A 22,110-nucleotide genomic window follows, 5' to 3' on the forward strand; every position below is an offset into this window, starting at 1 on the left:
GATGCCAAGACTTCCCCTTCTCTTTAATATACTAGCAGCAAAGAGGAAAATGTCCCAATTTTTAACAGGACCAATCCCCACTTTGGTGGAAGTAAAATTCCCAAATTTAAGTAGAAATGTAAACAAATATACAGCAATTTCACTATTGCAGTTCAATAGTACTTACAGCATTGGAATAGTCCTGAGGAGGCATCAAAGCAGGAATAACTGCAGGAGATTTGGAAGAAAGGTCTTCACATGGATCTCTTGCCACTACCATTCGGACGCGATTACCACAGTTTCTCAACACCTGGGCAATCTGTTCACTTCCCATTGCCTGGACATCAGTGCCTCCGATTTGGAGTATGTGATCACCTGTCCTAAGCCTTCCATCCTAAAAACATGCAATACAATCTTTAAATTCCAAATACAGACAACTTAGAAGTATCACAAATGGAAATTTAAAAGTAATTGGGAATGATTTTAAAAGATTTTTTTAAATACAAAATTGGGTTCTCAACCAAAACCTTCAGAACATATGTCCAATTTAGCACTAAACAGAAGTAATGTGAAAATTTAATTATAAAAAAATTCTCATTTCCTTTTTGTCCTGAAAGAGGTTCCTCAAAGAGAGAAATAAAATGTTTGAGAAGTTATCAATACAATTATTATTTCCAAGCTTTTTATTTACTCTCTTCTGTTGATAGCAGCAATTCATGCTAGAATTCAGTTCAACAGGTGGCAGCAGCCCTCTAGTACTTCACTTAACTGACTGTTCATATCACATGAGCCTGAGAAGCAAATGCCAAGGTACTATTCAACGATGGGAGTAGTACTCAATGTTGACCTTAACTAACATCCTCAGAACCACACCTCCAGAAAAAATGACATCTTCCAAGTACATAACAATCAGGACTGAGAACCCGAGATAATCTTTCTCTTCCATAAGCTCAAGCTGCTGAAGACAATGGGCAGGATTTTGCACTCAGTGGCAAATAAATAGTGCCAGCCATCACTACACTATTCCACAGACTTTCTATGCAGTTTTGCACTGGAACAGACTGCAAATTTACCAGCCAAAAAGCGCAGCACCCTCAAAAAAGCATCTGGGATCTGTTTGAACAGGGAAAGCAACTTTGTAGATCCTTAACCAATCAAATTGAAGAATCGCTAATGAGCAGTGCAGAGACTGAACCAGGAAGTGTCAGTTATACTATTCAACTAAATAGCAAAACAAGTGCAGTAAACAAAATAAAGAGAAGGAAATAATAATGCCAGTGATTGTTTGGCAGTAATTGAGACTTATCATGGCATTAAAAGGTTACTTACACTGGAATAGACAAGTCCTAACTTTTTCTGACAAGTTTAGTTCACATCTATAAGGCAAGTACAGCAATTTCACATCACTCAATCTAATTGAATGGGGAGCTATACGGCGACATGCCATTTTCAGGAAGCATTTGTAGGAAAATCACATTTTGAACAGCAATTTCAGACTTCCGTGTTTAAACACACAGGCGTGGTAGGTGGAAGTTTCCCCGGTATCCATCTAAATAATGGTGAGTGCTGTAAGCCTCGCCATTACTTCTACAGCAAAATCTGACCCAATCTTATGGCGCTCCTGTTGACACTGACTGATTCTGTATTAGCCAGGGATGAAACTTGGGACTCTCACAATCAATGTGGCTATTATCATATTGCAATACGCAATGTGTTTCCTAAACTACTGAATTAATTTAGCCAATAGATTTTACTTGAATGTAATTAGTTATGTTGGAATCCAAAGATTAGTAACAGGAAATCTTCTTTGGTCTTTCACTTGGTAAAAATCTAAGAAACAGGCTTAAGAAATTTCACCTTTAGAATCTTAACAAAATGGCAACATGCAAATTATTAAATTGAATAACAATTAAAGCATTACAATCCTGCTTTATGGAGATAATCTACATTCCTCTGCAATACAATTCAGGACCTATTCTTTGAAGGGCATCGACTATCATTTTTCAATACAACCTAAAGTCCTGGATAGTTGGTACTCAAGCTTCTGTGAGTACGCAAAGCAAAAAACGTTACCCGATCAGCTAATCCTCCTGGTACGACAGTTTTCACAATTACTCCAGTTGGCTTTCCTCCGACAATTCCAAATCCTAAACCTGATCCATCACTGACCAATTCAATTTCTTCTATGTGCCCCCACTGATTCTGGAATGAATAGAAAACAGAAATATTTATTTTATAGCAAAATAGCAGATGTTTATCAGTCAAATTTAATCCTTTCACAGGTGACTCAAATTAGGCAAGAGCTCGCAAGCTTTTTTTTTTATAGAAATGGGTTTTGAGACAGTTGCATCTACTGCTGAAAATATTAAATATTAGAATATATCATCTTAATTAGTTTCTATTTATGTCAAAAAGTATTGCCTGTGTCATCCACAGGCTCTACATTAAAGGTAATAGAAAATGTTCCTACAATACTATACAAGGCTGTGTCCAAGGTTTTGCATGTTATTTATTTGAATAATAAAGCTTTGATATATCTATTGATATGTTTGTTGTGTCATTTAGGGAACGAAATGTTGATGTCACTGCTGGTTAATCAGATGATTAAATTAGAGGAGGCTGCCATTCATTACTGTCTGCCACAGCACACCAACCAAGAAGTTACAGTAAGCTGTTAATTGTACAATTTACATAAACTGAATTATTCATAAATAACAGTCTGAAGCATGTTCCTCTGATGTCTCCTCTGGTCTCTTCTGATGTCTCAGAGGATAAATGCACTGCCCGGTGTGGAACTGAGCCATATCAATCAAGAATTTCCCAACTGAAAGTCTTAAATCACTTACAAACATAAATCCTGCCTTCAGCTAGTTAGATGCAAATTTTACAATCATTTTGAGTTTTGCACCCCACGAGAAGATGCAAAGGATCATCCTATAAGAGCACTGAAACTATAGAGACTGAATGTTTTTTTTTTAAATCTGTTGTTCGTATGACCTTCCTTGTTTAATCAGTAACTGCTGTTGTACTAAGGAACTGAATGAGTTCCTCGTTTATTAATGTAGACAAAGGAATGTATCTAACCCAAAACCTGGAGAGAATCAGAGTTTGATTAGCTTCTGGTTTATTATATTCATAAATTCCATTCAAGAAATAATTTATTTGTACCTAGTCATCAACTTGCGCAACACAGCATAAACTCATATGATGCATTCTAACTCAGTTCAAGCACTCAAAGGGAATTGGATTGATTCTTGACTCAATAGGGGGTGGAGGAATGTAATCTGGTGCAGGAAAAAAACAATAGTTTGCATTTATATAGTGCCTTTAAAGTAGTAAAACATCCCTGGCACTTCATAGGAGACAAAAAATGCAACACTGAGACATTTAAGGAAATAAATGACCAAAAGCTTGGACAATGAGGTAGGTTTTAAGAATCGTCCTAAAAGAGGTGGGTGGTAGAAAGGTGGAAGTTTAGGGAGAGAATTCCAGACTGATTAAAATCAGAGATGCCCAAGAAGCCAGAATTGGAAGAGCACAGAAATTTTGAAAGTTTGTAGGGCTGGAAGAAGCCACAGAGATAAAAGGTGGTGAGGCTATGGTGGGATTTGAAAACAAGAATGAGAATTTTTAAATTGAGATACTGTTTAACCAGGATCCAATATAGGTCAGCGAGCACAAGGATGATGAGTGAAAGAGACTTGCGATGTGAGTTAGGATATGCACATAAGGATTTTGGACGAGCTCAAGTTTCTATGGATGAAGGATGGGAGGCTAGCCAGGAGAGCACTGGAATAGTCAACAGAGTTAACAAAGGCACGGATGAGGGTGTCAGTAGCAAATGAACTAGGCAGGTGCAGAGTCAGACGATGCTATCGAGGTGAAAGTAAGCAGTCTTGATGATGGAGCTGATTTGTGGTCGGAAACGCGTCTCAGTATCAAATATGACATCAAAGTTGCATCAGAGTCTGATTCAGCCTCAGACAGTTGCCAGGGAGAGGGATGGAATCAGTGGCTAAAGAGCAGAGATAAGGGCTTCTGTCCTCCCAATATTTAGCTGGAGGAAATTGCTGCTCGTCCAGTGAGCCACATAGAGAAGGCATGCCCTGGATTCAGTTCAGGCTCTGTTAAGTTAAATGATCTCAGTTTGGGAAAAAGGAACAGAGAAAACAATAATCAGCCAAGTTACTGCCCGATTGCTATCCAGTGATGTCTACTGTAAGTAAATATGAATACCAAGTTTGGGCAGGGTGAGCTTTGCTGTGATGATCAAATAGTTTGACAATAACATCTAGGCTCACACATGAAGAATAACGATCTGGAGGTACAGCCCCTCTTGTGCCGTCATTGTTCATATCCAAGCCAGTTCAGGAAAGGTGGATGGGTGTAGGTAACTCAGTAGTAAGAGCACTGAGTTTTGGTTTAGTGTCAGTATGCAGTTCCAACACAATGGCCGAATAACCTGTAGAATGCTTGCCACAGAAGCAGCTTTCCAAGCTTCATGGTCAACTCAATCTGCTGCAAACTCAGTTGCACAAGGGTGCAGCTTCAATTACCAGAAAATAACCCTCTGCATACTTGCACTTACTTAGAGTGCAATGAAATTAAAAACCTGAAATAATCTCAGAAGCCCTTTGCCTGGTTGTACATCTCTCTGCCTCTCTCCCCATGATCTATGTTCCGGTACTTCCTCATTTGCTGAACTTTCCAGGCCCCTCCCAGTAATGAGTTTTGAAGACATCATGCTCCCCTCCAGCAGCCAAGAGGATTTCCTAGACAGATACATTTCGTGGAACAGCACTCCTCTATATTCCGCCCTCACCGCACACCCACCCCGCCAACTCTACTATTTCTCACATTAGCCCTTCTTCCGACTACCACTCCCTACTTCCCCGTCTTCTCTGCCTTTACTCCACCTCCCTCCATCCCCTGCCACTTCCCTCTCACCTTGCCCAATTATCCCCAGCCACTTATCCTGTCCATCACAAGTATTGCCTTTGGTTTATAATTCCCATATGCAATATCACAGTACATCAATTAGCATTTGAAAAGGTTCTCCCTACTGTCTGGTAATATAAAATTAGTAGGGAATTGCAGAAACCAGAAAGATATTCCTAAATCTATCATTATGTTCAAAAGCCAGTAGCGTGTCAATTTTAAGATTTCCATTTTTAGCCTATGACTTCTCCTTTTGAAATACCAGTTCTACTTATATACCTAGTGATTTCAATGCTGTCATTTTATCTGACTGTAGTTATGCCATGTATTAGTTTCTTGACATCTATCAACATCTCCATCACTGCCTTGTAATTATTCAAATAATTGGCAAGTCCTGAGCATTTGATTCCTCATACAATATAAATTTAAGTAGGCATATTGAATTCTGCATAAGAATATCCCCTGTTGAAAAGATCAAACTATTTTGTCCTTATCACAAACTGCAGGTTGCAATAAAAACTCAAATTATTAAGCAAAATAGACCAATAATTGCATAAAATTAGACTGATGTGCTAGAGATTGTGTCTGTGTACCTTTGGCAGTCAGAAATTTCTAAGTAACTTTACAAGAAGCATTTAGCTCAGGCAATGAAGTCAACTGAGAAGATATTGTGATATTAAATTTGAGCATTACACTTCAGAAGAATTGAAGTAGATTGGCCAAAGAGGCAGTTGGGAATTTTGTTTTAAGTACAATCTTGTTTTATAATTTCTTTTCTTGCACATTCAAACATTGCTTTGTTCACAGTATAACATTAATAAAAGCAAAAACTGTACATTGGTGTAACCAAATTTTATCACAGTCTGTAGAAGGAAGCTTATTGCACAATTTATATTTACTTACATTATGAAAATGACCATCAGTATGCAATGAATTTAACAATTCAACATTTAACAGCACCAGCACATGAAAAGATAGGCCACAACGTCCCACAGAACTTAAAATCCAAACTCTTAGCATTCTAGATTTATTGAATGATTAAGTCCTTACCTAAAAACCCAAAGCAGAACTTACTAATTGTGAAGCAAAAGATAAGTCTGGAATTTCTGTTGGATTGGCAGATCTTCTTTGAAGAGATCCTCTGGCAACCACCAAATGCACAGATCCTTTGGTCTGCTGAAGCAGTGCAATGGCTTCTTGGTGGGAAATGTTCTCATCCAACGGTGTACGATTCAAGGCCAATATCTGGTCTTGCTCTTGCAACCTGCCATCCCTATTCATAAAGGCCCAAAATTTTTAATTCGTATTCTGCGCAAAAAAGATTACCATATTTGGCTAATTAATAAACTGCACTTTAGCCTTTTCTTTGCAATAAGGAAACTACTTAATAATGACTGTGCAGAGTTTGGAGGATTTTTAATTTCAACTTTATGAGGCTGTCTGGCAGCTCAAAAAGGGTAGTGTTGAACCAAAAAGTTGCAAATATGAATTACAGCCTCCACCGACAAAGTAACTTGCGGCATATGAGCAAATTTAATATTTTTTAAAACAATTCATAAGTGCCTGGCAGTAAAACAAGGAACAACAAATTGTGTTCATATTACAGACCCTGTAATGTTGTAAAATTTCCCAAGGCGCTTCATAGAAGCGCAATGAGAAAAAAAACTGACACTGAAGGAGGAACCATTAGGAGTGCTGACGTAACACTGAATAGAATTATTGCTGTCAATAAATATTTCAAATAAATGTCTCTTTACAAAGAAATCTTAGTCCTCTGTCTAACAAATACTTTTTCAACAGGTCAGAAATACTTGACACCAATAATATGTCCCAATCTCAGAGCACTACTTATACTACAACAGTGTAACTTTCTATCAGCTGCATCAAACTTCCTTGTGGCCTGTGCGTGAACCAGTCTAATGACAAATTATGGGCTATTTGTACTCTGGATTAATAGTCACCAAGAAATAAGTTGAGGCTTTCAAAGAAACATAGGAAATGCTAGACAAAACAAGACCAAGGTCAATCTAGATTACTGTCTACTGTCCTGGTAGTTGCATTTTACAAAAATTGAGTTGTTGACTTATCATAGTAATCTACATCCATTAATTATTCTACAACAAACTTAAAAATAAAACGAGGAAAACCCCAATGAAGAACTTTGGGAACCATATGTCCTAAGTCATCTTTCTCCTGCCATGCATGTTACATTTAACTTATCATGTCTCAAAGTGTGATGCAGAAAGATACCAACAGCGCAGGTTCAATCCCCATACCGGCTGTGGTAGTTGATACAGGCCTGCCTCCTCGCCCTGCCCCACACTTGAGCAGTGGTGACCGTCAAGCTGTACATCACCAACTGTCTCTCCCTAATGGGGAGAAATGCTTATTGTCCTTTGGAACTATGGCTAGAGCATAATCATGTCTCTAATTACTGTATTCCCAAATTACTTCTGAAATAAATCTAATTTACAATTCTGAGTGTCGAAAGAAATTTATTGCTATCTAACACGAACAGATGTGTAGATGACAAGACTGGTACAAAAATACTGCCAAAACAGTTAAAAAGATACCAAACCTCGAGGACCAATTCACTACAGTGTGAGACTCCATTTTCCAGTTTCATTGTTCCCTTTCTGGGCCTTCAAGGTTGAATGTCATGCCAGGACCATAAATCAGGTCATGAACAGGGACCTTCATGAATTACCAGCCCTAAATGGCTTCATCAAGATTAATTCCGATTAACGGGGTAAATCCAGCAATTTCTAAACGTGCAATTAACTTCAACAAGGAGGTACACAGTAAAGTTGCAATTTTTTTTTGGTTTTGAACAGCAGAGCAATGCAAATCATCCAGCAATTTGTGGAAAATCGGAACTCATGCATACCTCCTTTACCACAAAATGCTTGTCAAGCATTGTTAATTTGCCATTATTTTTCCAACAATTTCTGGTTGGTTATTTGATTTTGGATTACTCAGAGTAGACAGCAGACTAATCCCATCACCATACTTGGATTCAAACCATCTCCAAAAGGTGAAAGGACAGTGTTCTAATCCATGTTAAAACACATTTTTAGAAAAAAAAAGTAGAGATTGGTAAACTCATCAGACAGAAAACTGTAAACACAAAGCTGCAACCTATCACTCTATGACAGTATTCTCTAGTTAAGTTTTAGTTCTGGTAAATTAAGCTGTATACTAATTTCCTAAATTAATGCTTCCTCAACAGTCCTTTGCACTGGTCATTTCACACCCTTCAAATTGATTGCTTAAGGAGGTACACAGTTCACTTAGGTCCCTGATGTCGTCCAGTGTCCTCACTGCAATGTTATCAGCTCACACTTCCAGAAATTTGCAGCACCAAATACTCACTCAGATTAACCGGGCAAGGTAGGTCCAACTAATGATGAACATTATTAGATTTACTCCTACAGCAAAATATAGCCATCTAAGTACTATATGCTCAATGCTGCAAAAGTAAATGATCTTACCACAAGGGAAAAAGTTTACTCAGTATACAGGCTATCTGTTAAAAAAGTTAAACTGCAATGGAAAATTCTTGAAAAGGGAAAAATTGAAACATGACTGCTTAATGTGGATTTCTCAAAACACTCAAATTCATTGTTTTTTAATTTCAGCTTCAAAAATAGCAGTATCAAAAGGATGTGGTTAAAACATAATCTTACCTGTCCGCTATACTATCTTTTTGTATTTCCCGTATAAAGATACCAAGTTCGCCCATATTGTCATTTTTAAGACCAACCACACTGAATCCCAGGCCGCCCATTGCTGGCTTGTTCAATTCAATATATTCTACTTGTCTTCCCTGAGAAATGTTTTTAGAAAGGTGAATTAATAAAAGGCAAATATCAAATTCAAGTTGCAGTACATAAATACCCAAATAGCCGAACATAGCTTTAAACAAAGCCAGATCTTACCAAGAAGACGCACCACACTTAGAACAGATGGGAACACAAGAAAAAAAAATCCTGATAACAATGATTAACATATTATGCAGGACTTCAGAAAAATTGCATTGAAACTGGACAATAATCAATGATTAAGTTAGCAAATCATGGTGTTGTACCTGATAGAGTTGTTAAAAGGTAAACTGATCAAACAGCTCAGTAGATTGCTTTCCTTGATTCAGCTAAACACTCAGACTACAATCTCAATCCAAAATGAGACAATTAAAACATCATGTCAGTTTCAAAACAAATATATTTTCGCAATCAAATCCCATGACTTTCCACTAGGAATTTTCACACTTCAACATGCCATAGTAGCCAATGCCATAACATAATTTTACCCCAATAGTGCTATCAGTACCTAAGCGCGATTTAATTTTGAAATAATAGTTTATAGCAACACATGAAAAAGTAACACGAACCTGAGCTAAAATTTGAATAATTTTATCAAACTCATCTTGTATTCTTTCAGGTGTTTGTAACAATCTTGGTTGGTCATAAATTGGAGTATCTGGAAACAGTTTTGCGTCTTTGGCCAAAGCTGGATTATTAACAGAACGTTCTGGGTTGAACACCAAGAGGCCCGCGTGTGAAAAGTCAAAGTTAGGAGATGAATTTGTGGACATGCGGTTCAGCTGTGGACAGACAGATACTAAGTTGCACTTTTACAATCTTGCATCATTTGAATTTTAAGAGCATTCACTAGCAAACAAGCTGCTCAGAGGCTACAACTATACTCAGCAATTAAATAGCGACTCCCAAAAGGAAGATTTTTAAATTCATAATAGGACAGTTTCTGTTCTGTTCCAAATCATAAAAGACTCCATTTAAAAAAGATTTATGGGAGTTTTTGCCTGCTTTGTATTGTACTCACTTTAAATTGATTGCTGCATGGCTGGAAGCAGACAGTCTAAATAGAATACATGTATCTGTCACAGAGCAACATGAGTTTGTTTTTTTTGAACACAATTCAAAGTACAACGTCACAAAAGTTAAATCAAGCACTCTTAATCAAGCACATGAAAACAGAATCATACATACAACAGCATAGTAACATGTTAAGCACTTGCCTGTTCCTTCAGCTGTTTGATCGAATGTTGAAGGGTTAGTATTTGATTAAATAGGGGACTTTCAATTGTGTCACGTAAAATATTCAACTTCTCATGTTGTGATGAATCTCCTTTCTCACGCAATCGTGACTGCAAGCGAGCCAATGCTTGTAAAACCTGCTGTTTATCGACTGTACATTGAAAAATTTATGGAAAAAAATTAGTATACTCTAATTGCAACTTCGTAAAACATTTGTTCGAGCACATATTCAGGTGATCTCTAATGGTATAGCTCACATTGAGTCACAGATTACACTGTTGAAGTGAGGAAGACATCTGTAATGTGGGCATATTTAGATGTGTTGGGGTGAGAGACATGAAGGGGTAGGGACTAGAACTAGAGTGTGGAAGCAGGGGACGATGAGATTGTAGCTTAATTGGACCAGAGAGACTGCAGGGAAGTAGACTTGAAGGAATTTGGGATTGAGAGCACTAGATTGAGGATGAAACTGTAATGGCACAATGGAAGACTTGAAATAAAATTAAAACAATTGACATACTTAATATCCAAAGTGAAATAAAGCAGTATACAATTTTTTTTAAAGAACACCACCACAGGATATTCACAACAATACATCCAAAGTCTTGCATATAATGCAGACTTTCTATGTCACAGTTTTCCCCATCATGTTTTCCTTGTTGCCGCTTTGTTGATAACCACCCAATTTCTTTAAAAATATCCTCCAATTCACTGTGGGTTTTGTCATGGGATATCTGCTGAAATTATTAATAAATGTGTGTCTAGTAAATGCTTCCTTTTTGTCATACTTCCTGTACCACAGCTTGGTCACACCTGGGTACCCAGGACTTTTTTAATCACATTCCCTAAGCATGAGGGTCAGGTGTATAGCCTACTTTCAGCCAGCAGAAAAGTTGTGTGTTTTTAGGATTAAACTGACCAGCAGAGAAGCAGGACCATTTTTGAAACAGCAGCATGTTTCATACCATAAGGCCAATTCTATGTTTTAAATTCTAAGAGAAAGTGATGTGCATGTTTATTATTTTATATCAAGGATAATAGTGCTGTTTGTTACCTACTGTTTTATATTGTACACTGTTCATTATGTCTGTGCTTTCGGGCTAAGTCTCAGTCTGATAAGGTGCAGTCAGTAGCTGACCTCGAAAAAAACTGCCCACAAAGATCTAGTGGTCACTGTGGCCTGGATTTCCCCTTTCCAGGCAGCAGTTTGAGTCTGACACAAAGTCAAGGGAATCGCAAGGCGTCCAGTTGCAGTAATGTCAGCAAGCAGGGTATAAACAGTCAATCACATTGAAGCATTCTCACAAAAGGCAAACAAAGCAGTTAAAAGCACTGAATCCCTTCACTTTTAATTTAAATTTTTAGATAATGAAATAAATGGACATTGTATTAGAACCTAAAATGCTTAAATAAACTTGAAAAAGTGAAATTTATCACAAAGGAGAAATTTAACATTCCACAAATGAAGCATTCACTTTTCAGGGCAATGAGGGTGTTAACAGCAATTATGAAGTTAGTACACCATTAAAAACTCAGTTACGCTTCATTCAACAAGGTGTAATTTTGTCAAAGGTTTTTACAGCAAGACTCACAGTGGAGGAGTGGACATTTTTGTCAATTCAATTGATTTCCCCTTGATTGAAGTCTGGGAGTCCCTCAACTGCACTCTCTCTGGAGAAGCACAGAATTACTGACAGCAACTTCTGGATTTCCATGTTAATCTCAACATGTGCAGACTCCCAGAATTGCTGTCAGTTTCACTGGAGTAATGATGGTGAACGCCAACAGCATTACCACCACAAAATCCGGGCCGTGCAGTCTGTTTTTCAAGTAGAGGTGAAGCACATGATTTTACCTGATACATCCTTTAACTAGTGGACAGTATAAGAATTCTTTCATGCGATCCTTGGGTTTCACGGTCCTGAGCCTAGATATTGGGAAGGAAATGTGCACTCTGGATCACAGGGTTATGGGTGTGGTTGGAATAGCGAACCCAGAAACTATCATACAAACAAAATCATGAACTATACTTTCAAGGATATGTCCCCATGAGCCCTTGTATGGATTCAAGGATTTTTTTTAAAAATTCAATCCGCTATGGGATAATTAGCATCCATAGTGAGGTCATAGGAGAATTATAATATATTTTATTTAGATATCAGAAAACAGCATCTGACACAGCACAAGTCACAGAAATCTGCCAGTTATAAATAAACAGTCTTGCATCAAGCATGTATCAGGCACCTTTTTTAGAAAAAGAAAAAGCCAATCATTGGCATGAAGCATGAAATTTGCAACTCAATATAACTGCCCTCCAATTTATCTCAGCAGTTTCTAAGTACCTACAATGACTTGAATTTGTTTTGTTGCAACAGTTTTTTTTATTGAAAGCTTAGAACTGTGTTTTTAAAAACTGAGAAAAAGGATTTCTTTCTGTGAGCACTGAATGCTGAAACTTGGTGTTTGAACTGAGTGCAACAGACTGCAAGGCACCTATTTCCAAACAACTCATCAGAGGGAAATTACAGGTCACACGATTTGATTGTTGTAGTTTGAGTTTCACTTTTGCATTGTGAAAGACCTGTGAGCTGGACAAGCAGCATGCAGTGAAATCTGGCTGGGACCTGTTTGCAGACAAGAGAAAAAAAACCTCTCTCTGTAATGGAAGACTTGCATCTCTAGAAAAGTAATCCTACATTTGAGGTGTGTCGGTGGTTTGCCTGAAGAGAGGAGCAGACCCAGGAAAAGAGGAGTTGCCACTCTCTGTGGAGAAAGACTGCTTTGCAAAGAGGAAGCCCCTGCATTTAGAAGGTAGCAGATTCCTATTGCCTACAGTCTCTGAAGAATCCCTGCCTCAAGAGTGATTCCTGTTGCCTCTTGTGTTTTGGGAGATCCTGAAATCTCAAGAAAGCTTCTATTGCTAGACTGCTACTTCAAAACCTAAGCAGACCTGTTGCTACACCCTTTGCTCAAAGACCTGTGTGATGCCTGCTGCAGATGAATTGCCTTGATTGCCTATCCACTTAGACTGTTCAACAACCTCGCCTGGAGAGACTTCAAGTGGCACCTGACTATTCAACTCTGGGACACCTCACCATACCGGAAATATCCAACCAGAACGTGATAAACTCAATCATTTTATTTTTTCCTTTTTATTCCTAAGAAACAGCTGTAAACCAAAACATCCTTTTTCCCCGGTTAACTTTTTTTTTAATGTATGTGCGTTTGCATGAGGGTTAGGAAGAATAAGAAGTTTGAAAAGAATCTTTTCATATATAGAGTTATCCCATTATTGTTTAAGACTTGGTTTATTAATAAAAAGTTAATTTTGTTGTTGTTTAAAGAAACCTGGGTTGGTGTGCTTTATTCTGGGGGACAAATAGAGTGTTTAATTTGGCTATTCTCCGATAAGTGCGAAACTATATGAATATGCTGTGACCTGTGGAGTAGTGGGACTGAATTAACAGTGCATTACTCCTGCCTTGGTTGTAACAGCCTATTCACAGCAGTGACCTTAAAATCACAATGTCACAGAAGATCTACTAGCAATCACCAAAATGAAATTGGAAAAGAATTTGAGAGACTGCTTAATGCATTCTGTGCTAAAACTAGATTTTAATTGGGTCCGAGGAAGGTCGAATCAAGATTTACTTTTGTTTTGCAGACATCTGCCCACATGCTACTGTACACACCTAGCCCTAAGAATGTGTGACTGATGCAAGAATGTCACTATACAATCAGCAGGTATCCTGCAGCATTGCTAAAGTAAGTCAGAAGAGACAGTCTATTTTGCACCTTTTCACCCAGGCCCTGATCTGTTTGCCAGGTCTGACTTTATTCTATAAATATTTCCTTTACCCATATTTTCCATTTTCATCAATTTTAAAGCTGAAAATGTTGAATATCGTTTGCAGGATGCATTAACTGGAGGTACATATCTTGCATTTAGCAATACTGGACAGTAGAAATGAGGTTTGGCTAATTTTGAGAGTAGTCTTGTGCCTTGGTAGCACCAGAGAATGGTCCTGGAATTGGACTGTACTGCAGTGGGACTTCTGGACTTTGGAAGTCCTTCAGCTGAGGAGAAGGAACCTGGCATTAGACAAAACTTCTCATCTCTGCATTTCTCTCTTTTTCTTTCTTTTCAGGTGGAGAATGGTGGTTATGTATGAGGGGAAGAATTGCTAAGGGCGGAAGGTTGCATTTTTCAACAATGAATATGGAACAAATGCAGCTTGCAGGCCTCAATGGCTCTCTTCACATCCACTCCTACTTCACTGTAGCCCTCGATTCCCAACTATTCCCATGCTCTGGCCACACCCCTATCACTTTTGCTCCTCACTATGCCATCCATCTTGCCCCCTAACCTTCCTATCACCCCCTCATTCTCGTTATGCCTGGAACTTTTTCACTTGTAGTACCCTTTCAAATCTCTATCCTTGCCTACCCATGCTTTGTTTTTTTTTTTTACTGTGTTCATGGGATGTGGGCATCATTGGCAAGGCCAGCATTTTTACCCTTCCCTAATTACACTTGAGATATAAGCCACCTTCTTGAACTGCTGCAAACAATGTGGTTCAGGTACTCCACAATGCTGAGAGGGAGCATGTTCCAGGATTCTAACCAAGCATTGATGAAGAAACGGCAAAACATTTCCACATCAGGATAGAGCCTTAGAGGGGAACTTGAGCATGGTGGTGTTCCCATGTGCCTGCTGCTCATCTCTCTCAGTGGTAGAGGTCACGGGTTTGGGAGGTACTGTCAAAGAAGACTTGGCAAGTTGCTGCAGCGCATCTTGTAGATAGTACAAACTGCAGTCACTGTGCACTAGTGGTAGAGGGAGCGAATGTTTAAGGTGATGAATGGGATGTCAACCAAGCAGGCTGCTTTGTCAACCAAGTGGGCTGCTTTGTCCTGCATGGTATCAAGCTTCTTGAATGTGGCTGAAGCTGCACTCAGCCAGGCAACTGGAGAGCATTCCATCACACTCCTGACTTGCATCTTGTAGATGGTGGACAGGCTTGGGGGAATCAGGAGTTGAGTTAGGCACCACAGAATACCCAACCTCTGGCCTGCTCTTGTCACCACAGTATTTATGTCACTGGTCCACTCAAGTTCTGGTCAATGTTGACCTCCAGGATGTAGATGATGGAGAATCTGGCAATGGTAACACCACTGAATATCAAGTAGAGGTGGTCAAGCTCTCTCTTGTTGGAGATGGTCATTGCCTGGCATAAATGTTACTTGCCACTTATAGGATCAAGCCTGTATGTTATCCAGGTCTTGTTGCATGCAGGCACAGACTGCTTCAGTATCTGAAGAGTTGTGAATAGAACCTTTTGTTAGCTATGACTCCAGCCAGTGGAAAGATTCCCACCCCAAATCCAGCCCCCAGCCCCCAATTCCCACTGATTTCAATTTTACTAGGGCTCCTTGATGCCACACTCAGTCAAATGCTGCCTTGATGTCAATGGCAGTCACTCTCACCTCACCGCTGGAATTCAACTACTTTATCCATGAAGGCTTAATGCAATCTGGAGCTGAGTTGCCCTGGTGAAACCCAAACTGGACATCAGTGAGCAAGTTATTGGTGAGTTAGTGCCGCTTGATTGCGCTGTTGACAACACCTTCTTTGACTTTGCTGATGATCAAGATTTGACTGATGTGGCAGTTAATTGGCTGGATTGGATTTGTCCTGCTTTCGGTGAACAGGACATGCCTGTGCAATTTCCCACTTTGTTGGGTAGATGCTAGTATTGTAGCTGTACTGGAACAGCTTGGATAGAGGAACAGCTAGTTCTAGAACACAAGTCGCCATTTTTTTCTTCCAGTCACTCATCCATTTACTCCCCAATGCAACATTTCCTTGCCACGTACCTCCAATCCCCTCTCCCTTGATTTGCACCTTTCCACTTTCCTCCCCATCATCACGCCACAACCCCATTCCCCTACACCGTCAGCTCCCATTCCTTTTCCTTTCTCTCCATGTCAAGCCCCAGCAACAGCACCTCACACCACCCAGCAACAAACAGCACCTCACACCACCCAGCAACAGCACCTCACACCACTCCCTTCAGCTCCAGAAATAAGAAGTTTAAATTTAAACAGTGGAACAGCCATCAGAAACAAAAGTTGCCAGAAATAATTTAAAATTTGAGTTAAAGAATGAGACATAATTTTTTTAGGTGAGGCAAAACTAGCAGTGGGAGTGAGGCCAACTGGTGGGGCAGACAAGGCAGCAGTGTTAGGGTGGTTGAAAATAGGTCAAGTGCTTTGAGATCAAATGCAAAACAGCAAAAAGATCAGGGAGACAGCTGGTGGCAAGACTGGACAGAGAGAGATTTGGCAGCAGAGAAAGCCGGAACAGTACAAGTGAGTGGAGATGGGGGCAGAATTAAGAGCCAGTAATTCAGAATCAGAAGGTCCCCAGGACCTGACGGTTTCCATCCGAGGGTGTTAAAGGAAGTAGGGCAGCACATTGTAGATGCCCTAACTACAGTCTTTCAGAGTTCCCTAGATTCAGGAGTGGTCACTCTGGATTGGAAAGTTGCACATGTCACTCCACTTTTTAAGAAGGGGGAACCAAAGAAATTACAGACCAGTTAGCCTGACATCTGTAGTGGACAAGTTGCTGGCGTCTATAATCAAGGATAGGGTGACTGAATATTTACAGAAATTTCAGTTAATTAGGGACAGCCAGCATAGATTCATGATGGGAAGGCCATGCCGAACAAATATCATTGAATTGTTTGAAGAGGTGACTAAGGTAGTGGACAGGGGAATGTCTGTGGATGTTATTTATATAGACTTCCAGAAGGCATTTGATAAAGTCCCACATAACAGACTGTTAACTAAGGTAGAAGCCCATGGAGTTGAGGGCAAATTATTGACATGGTTAGGAAGTTGGTTGAGTGATAGGCGACAAAGAGTAAGGATAATGAGTTAGTAATCCGATTAGCAGGCTTTGACTAGTGGTGTCCAGCAGGGTTCTGCGTTGGGGCCTTAATTCTTCAGAAGGGTCACTGACCTGAAACGTTAACTCTGCTTCTCTCTCCACAGATGCTGCCAGACCTGCTAAGTATTCCCAGCATTTCTTGTTTTTATTTCAGATTTCCAGCATCCGCAGTATTTTGTTTTTATTCAAGTGTGAGATTATCCATTTTGGCCCAAAAAAGGATAGAGCAGGGTACTTTCTAAATGGAAAGAGGTTAAGTACAGTGGATGTCAAAAGAAACTTGGGGGTTCAGGTACACAGATCTTTAAAATGCCACGAGCAAGTGTAGAAAATAATCAAAAAGGCTAATGGAATGCCAGCCTTTATATCTAGAGGATTGGAGTATAAAGACACAGAGGTTATGCTGCAGCTGTACAAAACCCTGGTTAGACCTCACTTGGAGTACTGTGAGAAGTTCTGGGACCACACCTTAGGAAGGATATACTGGCCTTGGAAGGAATGCAACGTAGGTTTACAAGAATGATACCTGGACTACAGGGGTTAAGTTACGAGGAGCGATTACACAAATTTTTGCTAGAATTTAGAAGGTTAAGGGGTGATCTGATTGAAGTCTTCAAGATATTAACAGGAATAGACAGGTTAGATAAACTATTTCCACTGGTTGGAGATTCTAAAACTAGGGGGCATAGTCTAAAAATTAGGACCAGACCATTCAGGAGAGATGTTAGGAAGCACTTCTTCAACAAAGGGTGGTAGAGGTTTGGAACTCTCTCCCACAAACAGCAGTTGAAACTAGAACAGTTGTTAATTTTAAATCTGAGATAGATAAATTTTTGTTAAGCAAAGATATTAAAGGATATAGGCCAAAGGCAGGTATATGGAGTTTGGACGCGGATCAGCCATGATCTCACTGATTGGCGGGACAGGCTCGAGGGGCTGAATGGCCTACTCCTGTTCCTATCTTCCTATGTTCCTATATTCCTATGTAGAAGTGGTATGAGGCGAGCTGGAAGGGCAGAAAGCAGGCCCAGTATTAGAAGCAAAGTCCAGTGGAAAAGGGGGAAGGAAAGAAAAACCAGAGCCAGCAGACCAAAGCAAAGGTGGGAGCTAGGAGAAAGAGGGAAAGCACAAAAATAGCTGGCAGGAGGGAAGACTATCAATTAAAAATCTCCAATATTAAATATTAAGCAATTTACCAGACTTGGGAAACTGAAAAAAGTTGAAAAAAAAAATGATGGGCAGATCAGGGTGACTTGTCCCATGTGGCCAATATTCGCAAAAGAACTAAACAGTAGACAACATCATATAACCTATTAAAAGTAATAATTGCGGGCATTGTTGTTCAATAGTTTTTTTTCAGGCATAATTACCAAGTGTGACAGGTACCAAATTTCGCAAACATATAATACAATCATGTGGTATGTGCTGACTCTCTGTAAGCCTTTGAGAGGGAGGTGAACCAGTTCTTGACTGGGGCAGTGACTGCACCAGACAGAATGTAAGTATTTTTATCATTAACACTTGGTCCATGTGATCCCCTGGATTACTTTTGATTGCCTGAAGGGTTACAGAGAAATTTTCCAGAGTATTATCTCCTTATTCACCCTGGATTTTTTCCTCTTATTTTGCCTCTCCCAGGAGATTACGTAGCCAGCAAAGAGGGAGGTAGAGGGGAGAAGCGGGGCGGCGGAGAGGGGAGAAGAAGGGCGGGGTAGAGGAGGGAGGGGGAGGAAGTGTTGGGGAAGGAGGAAGACAGCAGAGTTTAGTCATGATGCTTTGACCATCATGGTGCGGGACAGGTAGGTCTTTTCCTGCCCGTCAATTTTGTATGTTTGCATTTTCAATTGCAGCTAAAAGGAAAACGGTGCACCAAACAGGAAGCCCCAAGAATTTTAAAATACTATTACAGATAATATATATTTCAGTTGTTTATTAAAAAAAGAGACAAATGGACTAAGGCAGTACCTGTTACTGGATTTTCTGGCATGATTATATCTTCAATTGTTCTGTCTTTTTCAAGAAATCTACAATAGCGAGAGAGATACTACTGTCAAGAAATGCAAAAATATATATGGCATCCGACTCAAATCAGTTTCTAATTCAACAATTATACTACTTTCCTATGCAGCATCTATTACATGCAGTTCTGGTCACCACATTACAGTGGGATATTTTGGCTTTGATGACCAAAGATTGACTGAAAATGATACTTATATACATATTTTCGCTTCTCGTTCATCAGCCTTCCATCTCATACACGCAGAGGCCCCCCATTATGTCAAAGAATATCCAAATCAAGCTACTGAGAAATCTACAAAGATCTATGAGGCTTGTTTGCTGAACATGGAATGCTCATTCTCTCTTCATAGGGTCATATACAAAAAGCTTAAATACAACTGACAGAGCCAGAGATGCTGATGGAGTTTGATCAGCTAAAACCACACAGCATACAAGAGCTCCTTCTCACACCTTATCCAGCTAACACCATCGTTCTCATTATGGCATAGGCTTGCAGAGTTAGCTGGAAATAACTAAAGAATTTCTGACCCATTTACAGATGCTCCCCTTCAGGTTTCATGCAGGACTAGTCAATTATCAACAGTCCCCTACTGCAAAATTTTTTCGTTCAACTATTAGATTACCAAGTCAGTCAAATAAGGTTCTCAGTTCCAAGCTTCAATTGTCATTTTCAAGCTACCCTAATCCCAAAAGGATTTTGCTTACCTCTTCCCCCCTCAAAGCTGGTCATCGCAGAACTAACAAGAATGGGTTTGACTTCTTGCTTAGTGGGCAGTAGGTACTAAGAGTTCTTCAAGGGCAATAGGGTGAGCGGCATAACTCACCATAAGATGTGTGAACACATTGCCACTATCTTCCTGACCGCACTGTTGAAATATGCCATATCCTTTTCAATGCTGGTTCCAACAGTTGGGGGTGCAGAGCTTCATCAACAGCTATTTCCCTCTCTGCAATGCAGTCATAGAAGGCAATGACCCCTAGATATAGGAGTGTGTCTCCTCATATATACCTCCAGGTAATACAGCTGTCATTCCAGGTCAGAGTTTTCTGACTGGATATATAATGACCATCTGCCATTAGCATGGCAAAAAGGTCTGCACATATCAAGTAATGCAACAACCTTAATGTTCTTTCTGTCTACATTCAATGCTATTGTCCAAGCATGCCAGTTACCAAATGTTTAAACCAGGTGTGAGGGCCTTTGGCAACAAGGTACACTCGCTGTGAAGCTAACTTCTTTTCCAGGTTTCTTAATTCCAGGGCATCATAAGCCATGGCCCTCCCATCTGTCACACTTGTTCTGATGATGCCAATTTCCACGCAAGAGCTTCAGAAATGGACTCCTTTTTACTCAGCCGATAATTCCCCTCCGCCATGATTGATAGGACCCTCAATCAAGTAAGTTCTATTTCATACCTTCTGCTCTTCTCTCCCCCACTCAGAACTGAAGTCCCCCATCTTCACCCTCCTGTGTCCCCACCAGCCTCTTTTGGAAGATAATCTTCTGTCATTTACAATGCAATCCCATCACCTAACACATCTGCTCCACCTTTCCCCTCTCAGCATTCTGATAGGGCTGGTCCTTGCGCTGGTTCATTCTTCCAGCACCTGCTCTGCTTCTCCTAGTACCTTTCCATGCAAGCACAGGAGATGCAACAATTACTCAATCACCACCTCCACATGGCCCCAAACAATCCTTCCATGTGAGACAGCAATTTACACGCACTTCCTCCAATCCCGTATACTAATTTATTGTTCAAGCCACAATCCCCTTTGCATTGGGAACACCAAATACAGATTAGGTGATGGCTTTGCACCCCTCTACAAACACCCACCTCATGCGGGCAGGTGGTCTGCACTACCTTTTTTCCCCACCAGACTCCTAACCGCTGGAGACGCTTGCACTTTGCCAGTTTTGTATGCTTCCCATTCAATTTACCTATCTCCTTTAGCTTTCTCAAAATTCATTTCATTATGCCTCATTTTATCTTCTGCACGTGCATTTCTGCCATTTAGCCATATCTTGTTCCCCACCTTAGCATTTGACAGATTATTCTATTTATTTTCCTGTGTGTTCTTTCATCACCCCCTCCTCAAAATAAAACCTTGATCCCTCCATCCTTGCAAGTTACTGTCCCATCTCCAACTTCCCTCTCCTCTCCAAATGCCTTGAACATATCATTGGCTCCTAAATAATTATCCATCCTTCCCAGAATGCCATTTCTAAATCTCCCCCCCACCCCCCCAAATCAGGTTTCTGCCCCTGCCAACATGCTAAAACAGCTCTTATCAAAGTCACAAATGACGTCCTATGTATTTATGACAAAGGTAAACTATCGCAGGACACTTAAAAAAATTCAAGGTAATCAGGCAGAGTCAACATGGTTTTGTAAAAGGGAATTCATATTTAACCAATTTATTGGAGTTCTTTGAGTCAGTTATATGTGCTGTGGATAAAGGGGAACCAGTGAATGTATTGTACTTAGATTTCCAGAAGGCATTTGATGAGGTGACACATCAAAGGTTATTGCAGAAAATAAAAGCTCAAGGTGTCGGGGGTAACAATGGCATGGATAGAAGATTAGTTACTTAACAGGAAAAAGAGAGTAGGCATAAGTGGGTAATTTTCTGGTTGGCAAGATGTAGCGAGTGGTGTGCCACAGGAATCTGTGCTGGGGCCTCAGCCTTTTACAATTTATATCAATGACTTAGATGAAGGGACCAGAGGTATGGTTGCTAAATTTGCTGATGGCACAAAGATAGGTAGGAAAGTAACTTGTGAAGAGGACATAAGGAGGCTACAAAGGGATATAGATAGGTTAAGTGAGTGGGAAAAGACCCGACAAATGGAGTATAATGTGGGAAAGTGGGAAATTGTCCACTTTGGCAAAAGGTTAGTATGCAGGTACAGCACATAATTAGCAAAGCTAATAGAATGTTATCACTTATTGTGAGTGGAATTGAATACAAAAGTAGGGAGGTTATGCTTCAGCTATACAGGGCATTGGTGAGGCCATATCTGGAGTACTGTGTACTTTCTTATTTAAGGAAGGATGTAAATACGTTGGAGGCAGTACACAGAAGGTTTACTAGACTGATATGTGGAATGGGTACGCTGTCTTATGAGGAAAGATTGGGCAGGCTAAGCTTTTATCAACTGGA

General features: G+C 39.9%; 1 protein-coding gene across 8 annotated transcripts in view; it reads right to left on the minus strand.

The window, feature by feature from the left end:
• patj (PATJ crumbs cell polarity complex component) overlaps window positions 1–22,110 on the minus strand; it is a 472,630-nt gene that overhangs the window by 445,356 nt on the left and 5,164 nt on the right. For 6 of the 8 annotated variants that reach the window (XM_068037183.1, XM_068037181.1, XM_068037187.1 and 3 more), the window contains exons 2-9: window positions 18,895–18,953; window positions 17,002–17,167; window positions 9,956–10,125; window positions 9,308–9,520; window positions 8,604–8,743; window positions 5,992–6,190; window positions 2,053–2,181; window positions 167–373 (exon numbers count right to left, since the gene is read on the minus strand). In XM_068037183.1, coding sequence (XP_067893284.1) covers window positions 167–373; window positions 2,053–2,181; window positions 5,992–6,190; window positions 8,604–8,743; window positions 9,308–9,520; window positions 9,956–10,125; window positions 17,002–17,065 — 1,122 coding nt within the window. In that variant the 5' untranslated portion in view covers window positions 17,066–17,167; window positions 18,895–18,953. The remainder of the gene's footprint in view (window positions 1–166; window positions 374–2,052; window positions 2,182–5,991; window positions 6,191–8,603; window positions 8,744–9,307; window positions 9,521–9,955; window positions 10,126–17,001; window positions 17,168–18,894; window positions 18,954–22,110) is intronic. The other 2 variants (XM_068037182.1, XM_068037186.1) reach the window with 2 other exon arrangements.

Source organism: Heterodontus francisci, chromosome 8, assembly GCF_036365525.1.
Source record: "Heterodontus francisci isolate sHetFra1 chromosome 8, sHetFra1.hap1, whole genome shotgun sequence".
NCBI lineage: Eukaryota > Metazoa > Chordata > Chondrichthyes > Heterodontiformes > Heterodontidae > Heterodontus > Heterodontus francisci.